General features: G+C 56.8%; 1 protein-coding gene across 1 annotated transcript in view; it reads left to right on the top strand.

Annotated features, from left to right (window-relative positions):
* Positions 1-9,334, top strand: part of KLF13 (Kruppel like factor 13) — a 42,399-nt gene extending 33,065 nt beyond the window's left edge. Inside the window, exon 2 of the mRNA XM_029236763.1 lies at positions 6,595-9,334. Within this exon, the coding sequence (XP_029092596.1) occupies positions 6,595-6,884 (290 nt within the window). The 3' untranslated portion in view covers positions 6,885-9,334. The remainder of the gene's footprint in view (positions 1-6,594) is intronic.
* Positions 9,335-9,801: the final 467 nt, after the last annotated feature.

Here is a 9,801-nt window from a genome sequence, read left to right on the forward strand (position 1 = left end):
CCTAGGGTGAGGGGGACCCCACTGAGTGGCAACTCTCTTTCCTGGGCCTCACCTCCCTCACCTGTACAATGGTGGGTAAGAGCTTGCAGCCTGGACTTCCCAGGAGACGGGGCATCTGTGTGTCAGCCCATGTGGGTCTGTAAACCACCGGCAGAGTAGTCGAATGTCCTCCTAAAGAAAATAGGAAAGTCAGCCTCCCCCTCAGAGGACAGGCCTTTCCGCTGACCCCAACCAGCTTGGCTTTCCTTAGAGGCTGGTGGTTGATCGGCCCCAGTGGTCGGCCATCTGCCGAGATGCCTCAGAGTGGGAGGGGGAGCGGGCCTCCCAGGAGTGAAGAACGTGGCCGTTTTGAGGTTGGGAGCTGGAAGCAGCCCTATGCAGGCGACCACAGATTGGAGCTGTCTATTGATGAATGACAGGCCTCTTGCTAGCAGCGAGTAGCTGGGGCCTGGGAGCCCGGGAGCAGCTGTTTCTCTGTGGAGGCCTCTCCCCGTGCCACCCCCTGACTCTCTGGACCAGCCCTGCCTCTCACCATCATCCCCCCGGACACACACCTGCACAGATGCCTTGTGCTCACTGAGTTCTGCTCTTGCAGGCCTGGGTACCCCTGCACCATCTGCTTTTCTGTCCCAGGGCCCCTGGTCAGAGATGCCTCTCCCCGCTTCTCCCTTCCACGGAGGGAAGCTCAGCCAGGCTTCCCCGAGCCCGGGCCAGTAGAGCCCGGCACTCACTGCCCAGAAGGGGCCCTGTTCTGCAGATGTTGCTCTGGTCCTGGCTCAGGACACACACACACCCCAACTCCCCGCCCCTGACTGCCCACCAGAGGCTCACAGACAGAAAAGAGCCACGATGGTCTTTTTGGTAGGTACTGTTGGAGGCAGCACCTCCCTTCACCCTGTGGAGGCTGGCAGTTTGGCCGAGGCTGGATGGGGCGAGGGAGGTCATGGGGAACGCGCCCTTGACGGAGGGCGAGCAGGAGGCGGTCTGAGCCGGAGCATGCGCACTAGTGAGCCCAGCTGCACCTGCGGGGGGCGGGCCTGGGGCGGGGCCAAGGGGGGTGGCTCCGCGAGGAGCCTCTTGTGGCTTCTCGGAGAGAACATACCGTTCCCGCCCAGGCTTGCGGCTTGGGCAAGAGTGTGGGACGCCCTGTTCCCTGATAAGATGAGGCAACTGCTCTCGGCCGCCTCGCAGGGTGCCAGGGAACATTTATGTAACCCCCGCCCTGCCTGCCCCCGGCCCGCCCGCACGACCCGCTACCTGCCTGCGCCCACCCCCAACTATCCACCTCCCGCCACTGCATACCCCCAGGCCCGGCGCCCCAGCTCCTCCCCACACTGCGCCCCCAACGGCCAGCACCAGCAGGTCCTCGACCTGCCCCCACCGTTACCCACACCCCTCAGTCCTGGCTCCTTGGGGCCTAGCACCCACTGGTGGGTACCCACCCTCCAGCCCCTGGGTCCCCAGCGCCCCCTACAGTGACCCTGGCCCTCCCTCCTCCCTGTGCATCCAGCCCCCTTCCTCCTTCCCTCACTAGGCCCTCTCGTCATCCTGTCCCAGTGCCCCCTACGCCCACACACCTGCCGCCCTCCTGGCTTCTGAAGCGGGGGGGGGGGGGGGCGGGCAGAGCGACCTGTGCGCACCCCAGGCTTAGGCTCCAGGGAGGCTGCAGGAGGCCTGGGCCCCCTTCAGGGGTCTGCGGTCTGGGTCCCTTGTGCTCTGGGCCTAGCGCCCTCCGGTGGCAGCCCCGCGGTACCGCTGCTGTTTCCCGGTCGCATCCCAGGAGGAGGCAGGTGCGGAACTTGAGCCTGGCCAGGAAGAGGCTCGGCTTTGTTGGGTGCACGCCCCGCCGGTCCCGGACCTGCTGGCCCCTGCCCCGCTCTGGGTGCAACCGCCCCTCCCCAAGCTCAGCTCAGCCACGTGCCACCTGGGGTGAGTCCCTGAGCGGCAGTGGCGGTTTTCACAGTGAGGCCCAGAGACACCTGCAGGGACTCCAGACCCTCCAGTTGAGGTCAGAACTATTTCCTCAACAATAGCATTATTTGTCCTTTATTTTCTCAAAAGAATACAGTGGAATGTTCCAGAGGCTTCATGATGTGTGATGACATCATCCTTCTGACAGCTGCTGGAATATGTGCTTGAGTTTAAATGTTTTTGTTTTAATTTCTATGATAAATGTCAATGGACATAACCCAGGTGAACAAAAGCTCCCCGGGTTCCTTACTAAAAGGGTGAGCAGTGCTGTTGTGGAGGTCTCTGGTCTCTGTCCCCCTGTACAGGCTGCCTTTGCCCCATCCGTTCGCAGTTCTCCCGCTGCCCCTGGTCAGCCTCCCCGGTGCCGCTTGAATGTCACCACTCAGAGGCCAGCCAAGCGAAACCCGGTTGTGCTCCTCGCCAGCCTGCATCATAACTTCTGAATGGTTTATCCGTCTGTCTGTGGACCAGCTTATTGGCCACCTGGAACGGGCTGACAGAAGAATAGAGGACGGACCAGGGAGAGCCCTGTCTGTCGACATCACACCCACGTTCCCAGGGCTGGGCACTGCTTTTGTGCTCCGTAAAAGTGTCGTGCTGCTGATGCCCCAGTAGGCCAAGGGCTGCGTGCTGGCCGAGTAGTGATGCTGGGCTTTCCCCACCTTCTGCCACCGGGCTGCCGGGCACCAACATCCCATCCTGTTGGATGCTGCCTTTCGCTGCCGCCCTGGGGTCATGCATCCCGTCTCTAATTATATACATCTAACGCGCCTCCCAGGGTTGCAGCAGAAGGACCCTGAAAAGGACAAGCCTCCCAGTGAGGACACAGGGTTTATTAGGAAGCAAGGCTGAGTGTGGCTTTGGGTTGGTTCTGTGCCCAGCACCCCCACCCCCTGCCCCTCCCGGCAGGCCCAAATCTGAGAAGACCTAGTTGACAAGAATAATAGATAAGAGCAAAAATAACATCTCGAGAGTAAGCACTGGACCTGTACCAGGCACAGTGCCAAGGGCTGGTTGTGTGCAACCCTGTAGAATCCCCACGTGGACCCCACTGTGAGGATGGGGCACTGTGTGCATTTCCTGTGGCTTTTGTAACCAATTAACCACAAACTGGGTGGCTTAGAACAACAGAAGTATGCTCTCTCACTGTTTTGGAGCGCTGAAGTGTGAAGTCAAAGTGTTGGCAGCGTTAGTCCCCCCTCCCAGTGTCTGGTGGCTGCCCCAGACTCCGAGTCCCCTGGCTTACGGGTACATCACTCCCTGGAGTCCTTCCCCCTTTTCTTCTAATGTTTGTGATCTCATCTCATGATCCTTACCTTAATTGTATCTGCAAAGACCTTTTTCCCAAATAAGGTCACATTGACAGGTTCCAGGGGTCAGGACTTGGACGTATCTTTGGTGGGGCCACTATTTACCCCCCCCCCCCCCGCAGGCAGTGAGGCCTTTGTCTGAGGCCACGCATCAGTACACCATGGAGAGAGGAGCTGAGCCTCATCTGTTGGACCTGGTGCACCAAAGTCCTGAGTGCAGCGCCGGTCACGTGAAAGGACGCCACTGTACTTCGTGCTGGACCTTTCCAAACACTTAAATGATAACTGTGCACTGTGAATCTCCTAGGGTGGGATTAGTGTGCGGTATTTCTCAAACTTTGTATTGATTCTTCCCCTCGCCCCCAGAACCGATTAACAGTTTTTAAATTCTGACTTGGTGTTGGGCTAGATATTTAAAGAATTACTTTTCAGCATTCCTTTTTATTGTTATCAAAGACATAAATGCATATGATTTTTTTAAAAGACACATAACACAAAAGAGTTTGCAGCAGCAAAAAAATCCTCTTCCCAGTCCAGCCTTATTCTCTAGAGATCAATACTGCTCTGATTTTAGTTGTCTTGGTGGTTACTGCCATAAATAAAACTGTATGATTTTATTACTGTTTCTCATTTTATCAACTTTAGAGGCCATCCGTTACCTCCCTACCCTGAAATTTAAGAAATTACCTCATTCCTACCCCTCCCCCACCTCCTCCCGAATTGATGGTTATATGATTGTTTTTAATTCTTTTGTTGATTATCCTTATAGCTTTTAACCTCATTTAGAGATTTCCTTTGACTGCACATGGGTGTATTCCTACCTTTCCCTTAAACCCACATTCTCTCCTGGGGCCACGAATCAGTGGTATGGGCTTTGTCTATAAGATCGATTCTAAACACTGACAAGTAGTGCTAGGGTTCACATGATCACGACTGTGTGAATATTGCTTCCGTATGCCAGGGCCTCTGTTTGGAACCGCATTCCCTTCTGCCACCTCATGGGGTTGTTGTGAAGGATAAATAATACACAAAAAGCCCCTAAAACAGTGTTTGGCTCGGAGCTCTTCCTTCATTGCTCGTAATCATGTGGCATTTTAGTTTGCTTCTAATTTAGACAATTTTCTTACATGTCTTCTATTTTTCCTGGAGTTACTAATTGCCTCTCTTTTTTCCCTTTAACCAAAGATTAGTATGTGCCTTGGCCGTGTCCTGAAATGTATTCAGCCTCTTGATCGTGCTCTATGGTACATGGAACTCCCTTTCTTCTTGTAACCCTCCCTCTGTGATTCCTGGCCCACAGCTCCAGTGGCCCACCAAGTCTCCCTCACTCTTGTCCTGGGATGACCCTTCATTGTTCGCTTACTTCCCTGGCTTCTCAGTTTTTTCTTATTTTTGCTAGAGTGTGCAAGGTAAACTTGGGAGGCTGTGTTTCTCTGTCATCTAGCCGCTAGTGTAACTTACGAGAAGTCTGGTGTGTGTCCCAGCCTCGCTCCCTCCCGGACGACCTGCTTCTCCCCTTTCTCTCCAGTAAGTTTTGGGATCTCTTGTTACCTAGTGTTCTGACACTGCAGATATTCTCACAGCAGGAGCCTTTCCTCACTCCTCGGCCCACCTCTGTGCTAATAACCCTTTCCATGTTAGTTTCCTGTCTCCTTTTTTTACTCTGACAGATACTGTTCTATTGTTTCTTTGGTAATTTCCTCTTCTCCATTTTTTTGTTCTTTTCCTCAGTGTCTTCTGTTAGTTAGATGTCTTACCCACGGATTGATTCCGTGACGCTGAACTTCTAGCTCTTACTGTTAGTAACAGATGGGAAGTGATGGTTTGCTCTCTTGCTTGATTGTGAAACCACCCCGCCCCACCCTGCCCCCCCCATAACAGAAAATCAATAAGGAGAGCAAACAGAGCCACACACAGCTCTCAGCTTCAGCATTGCTAGGAGACAGAGAACACTGCAGCATTCACGTTTTCTAGAGCTGTTTTTTTTGTTCTCTTTTTCTGGGATATTTCCTTGAGTACGTTTCCAGCTTTTCTATGGAATTTTTGTTTGGGCAGCAATACTCCCAACTTCTAAACTATTTTTTGTTCTCTGAACTTCCTTTTTATCCTGTTTGCTTTATGCATAAAATTTTATCTGAAATTTCTTTGAGAATGCTAATTAGAATTTTTAGCTTAATATTCTCTTCTGTTTCCCGGCTTTACTCTTTTTTCCTCTGGAGTCAGTGGTTTTGTTGCTCTTGGCCTTTCCCTTTCATGCCACTGGTTTTCCTTGGATGTCTGGCCATCTTTGGGTGTCTGTTTATATTTAAGGTTGATGGGCTCATTTGGAGTGGGCGGTGTAGATTTCCTCTGCTGAGCACTGGTGGACCAGCTTCAAGGGCTGGCTCTCAGCTTCAGGGCCAGAGTCCGGGAGGGAGGGGGAGAAACGGGGCAGGAAAGGGTACTGTGTGGCCACCCCCAGTGCCAGAGGGGCTGCATTCTGAGGTGCTAGAACCCCCTGCTGGTTCTCCCTGTGCAATTGATGTCTTGTGTGTGTGTGCGCGTGGTTCAGAGTTTGCCTGGGTAAAGGCTGGCCTGCCCCTTGCCCTGAGCAGGGGATGGGAGGGAGGGACGAGGTCCTGACTGTAGCCAGCCTTCCTTACCTCCCTCTGCTAGGTGTCACCCCACAGCCTCCTCCTGTGCTGCCTGTTGGCCATGTTGGAAGATCTCTGAGAGGAGGAGCTGCAGACTCTAGTTGGAGCCTGTTGCGGTAAACGGACATCTCAGTCACAGACTCTCAGGCCCTGGAAATAGTCCATCCTGACCCATTCATGTTACAGATGAGGAGACTGTGGACCGTCTGAATGGTGGCTGGGCGCTGGCGTCAGCAAATTGTCTGCAGGCCCTGCAGGGCTTGGGGGCTCTGGAGTAGGGCTCCTGGTGGGGCCAGGGTGGTGTGGCCAAACTTGCAGGCCTGCGAGCTCTCCCTGACCCCTCCACCCTCTCCTCCTAGTTTCCCTCCTTAGAGCCCAGGGACCGGCCTGTGCTCCCCGCCACCGCCTAGGGACAGCTGACCCTGCAGAGAGTGCTGCGTGGCACGCTGTGCCGGGTACTTGAGGGGGCCGCAGCACCTGGCACGCTGCCATTTCCTCCCAGGAGATGTCTGCTTACATCCACCCTGCGGTCAGGAGGGCGCTGGCACCCACACCTGTACCCTGAAGGATTTGTCGCCGAGGCCGTGGGAGACGGGGCACTGAGGGAGGTGCGCAGGGAGGGAGGGGCAGGCTTGGGGTGTGGGCTGTGACTGACCCTCCCTCTGCCGTGTCGCCCACAGGGGAGCGCCCCTTCGCCTGCAGCTGGCAGGACTGCAACAAGAAGTTCGCGCGCTCTGACGAGCTGGCGCGGCACTACCGCACGCACACGGGCGAGAAGAAGTTCAGCTGCCCCATCTGCGACAAGCGCTTCATGCGCAGCGACCACCTGACCAAGCACGCGCGCCGCCACGCCAACTTCCACCCAGGGATGCTGCAGCGGCGCGGCGGGGGCTCGCGGACCGGCTCACTCAGCGACTACAGCCGCTCGGACGCCAGCAGCCCCACCATCAGCCCGGCCAGCTCGCCCTGAGCGCCGGCGGCGGGGCGGGGCCCGCGGCAAGCCACGCCCTTCCTTGCTAGGCCCCGCCCGGCCCCGCCCAGCCCCGCGGCCCCTCCTCCTTACCATAGCCATGAGCAAATGCTCTCACTTCCTCCCGAGATTCCGTGTCGTTTCCTTTTGTAATCAGAAGAGAGAGAACTTTATGAAGTCAATGACAACAAAAAAAAAGATTTTCTTCACCTCAGGTGTCAAATTTGTAAAAAAACAACGAAAAAATTCCAAAAAACACCATCCACGATTGCACAAGAGACATACCCACGAAGGTGATTCAGCGGTGTTGAACCCCCCTTTCTCAGGGATGGACATGTTCCACGAGGTCAGTGAGGACACCCCCTTCCTGCCGCCTTACTCTGTACATAGATTTGCACTCTGGAATTTCCTTTTAGGTTTGGGCACACATTGGGGGCAAGGCAGTGCAGGTGAAGCTCAGCGCAGGCGGCGGATAGGCCGGTCGGTTAGTTTGGAGCCGTGGTCACCGACCTTGTGCTTTCAGGGCAGACCCCTAAGCAGGGCCCGCGGCTCCCTCTTCCTGCCCCCTGCCCAGCTTCAGCCTCGCCCCAGCTGGCAGTGGGCTCAGAATGCAGACGGCTCAGAGGGACGCCTTAAGCCGTGATGGGTAAGGGGAGCACTCCCCAGGGAGACTGTAGGGGTCCTCGCCTCCGGGACCCTGCCCAGGTCCCCCTCGGAGCGCCGGAAGCAGAGATGCAAACCCGTGTTGGGCAGCCGGCCGCACCATCTGATGTCCACATGGCCAGGGCCCCCGCCCGCTGCTGTATCCCCACAGAAGGCCCCAGGACCTTCCACTATTACACCACGTTCTCTGACTGGCCTCCTACAAGGGTGTCCGAAGGTGTCATTGGTGCGTCCAGTTCCCACGTTCTCCCCGACCGGCCCTGCTCTTGGGATGCCTTTGTTTGACACGATGGATAAAGCGGGGCCACCCGGCCAGACGCTCTGTGTGTGTGGCTTGCTGTGGCCGCGCTCGGGACTTCACAGAGACTGTTCCGTAGCAAGAGACCGGAACATTGTGACTTGGAACGTTGGGGGGGTGGCGAGGCGGATGTCATGGGAAATGCAGTCGGAGAACGTGGCATTCTCTTTCCTCCCTGGGGAGCACCGGACGGAAGTTGTGGGAAACGCTTTTTTCAGACCCACCGTGTCCCCAGCTCAGAATTAGCGAACCCTCAGCTTCTCCATGAGCCCTGTGTCCCCTGGACTCCTCCCTTCCCCTCCTACCTGGGAGGCCCCGGCCTGTGGGGCACTAGGGTGCAGGGCCCCCACCGCCAGCCTTCCCGTGCTGACGGGGGCGGGCAGAAGCCGGGGACGTCTCTCCCGGAGCTCTGACCTGGGCAGGTGGGTCAGGCCGGGCTCCAGCGCACTCCTCAGTGGAGAGCTGAAGCCATCACCTGCCCAGTCACCTCCCTTCCCTTCGTCCAGGGAGTCGGGGCCTGTAAATACAAGTCCCCAGGACAGTGTGTGTGAGTGTGTGTGTGTGTGTGTGTGTGTGTTGGGGCAGGGAGTGTGGGTTTGGGAAGGACTTGGGGTATCTTGCAGAGGCCTCTGTTCATTTCGATGAGGAGGGATGATCCTTGGGACCTCAGAGGGCCGTAGAGGGGCTTCCCTGAGCCCAGAGTGCCTTGGTTGTGGTCATTCTGCTTCCACCCCGAGCCAGTCACGGCGAGGGATGCAGCACAGAGGAACCCCGGAGACCCAGGCCCAGCTGGTGCTCGTAGCCCCTGGGCGGCTCCAGAGCAGATGGGCACCCTCTGTCCCTAGAAGCCAGGGGCAGGCAGGCTGCTGTCTGCAGCGCTCTGGTTGCCGTCTCTAACTCTGCTGTGTGTCAGCTGGGATCAGCCAGTGGTGTGGTGGTGGCTTCTGAGTAGCGTGGTAGCTCCCGAGCTGGGCGGGAGCATTGCTCTTGCTGTGGGTGGGAACCAGGCGGGAATGGCGTGGGGTGAGGGGGTGGCCCCACCCTGGCTCTCGTTGGGTTGTGTGACAGCCCTGCTCGCATTTGGTCCAGGAGAGAGGACGGGACGTGCTGGCCACCTGGACGGAGCCGGGCCCTGAGCACCTGGGGTGAGAGCTCTTCACGCCCGGTTCCAAAGTGAGGCCCGGAAGGGCCCTCGGAGGTCCCTCCCAAAGTTGTTTCTGGGTGGGGCAGAGAACGCCACACTCCGAATACACTTCATGTCTCAGGAACTCACATTCCAGGTTCAGGAATTTTATTCCAAAGTCCTTTGGTGTGCTCGCCCCGCACGGGTCCCTGAAGGCAGGGAGAAGCCACGTGCCCCGAGGGGCCGCGCTTCCTGTGACCTGCCCGCAGCATCGCGGAGCAACAAGGGTTTCTGACCCCACTGCTCTCTGCGTATAGGAAGGGGGCAAAAGGACTCTAAACCCAGTCATCGTGGAATAAAAGAAGAGTGGTTTGTTTTAGAGGCGGGGTGGGGGGGGGGGGGGGGAGGGAGAGCGGGCGTTTGCTGTTTCCAAAGAGAGCACTTAATTTAATGTTTCCTCTAAGTGACCCAGGGCTGTTCCGTCTGATAGATGGAAGGGTGACATTGCCTTAAAACAGAAATATGCAGGCGTTGGCTATTTTCGGCAAATGAGTGTGTCTTCGTTCCCAAAGTAGTTCTCGTCTAATGGCAGGTTGCGGTCCTTCTGAAGTGGGCCTGGTCGGGAGACAGGCCACTGCTCTTCTGCCTCAGGGCACCTGGAGGGAACTCCCGCCCGGCAGCCCCAAGCACTCGGCCTGGGGTTCCAGCCAGCAGGCAACCTGACTCATCTGGGGCTAAAATTCATCTCACTTGAAGGGTGGGAAAAATCCATGTATCTCAGGCTAAGTTCGAATGGGCTCTTGCTAGCATCTCATCATCGCGACACGTGGAGT

This window comes from Monodon monoceros, unplaced genomic scaffold, assembly GCF_005190385.1.
Source record: "Monodon monoceros isolate NGI ecotype Baffin Bay Population unplaced genomic scaffold, NGI_Narwhal_1 Super_Scaffold_21, whole genome shotgun sequence".
Taxonomy (NCBI): Eukaryota; Metazoa; Chordata; class Mammalia; order Artiodactyla; family Monodontidae; genus Monodon; species Monodon monoceros.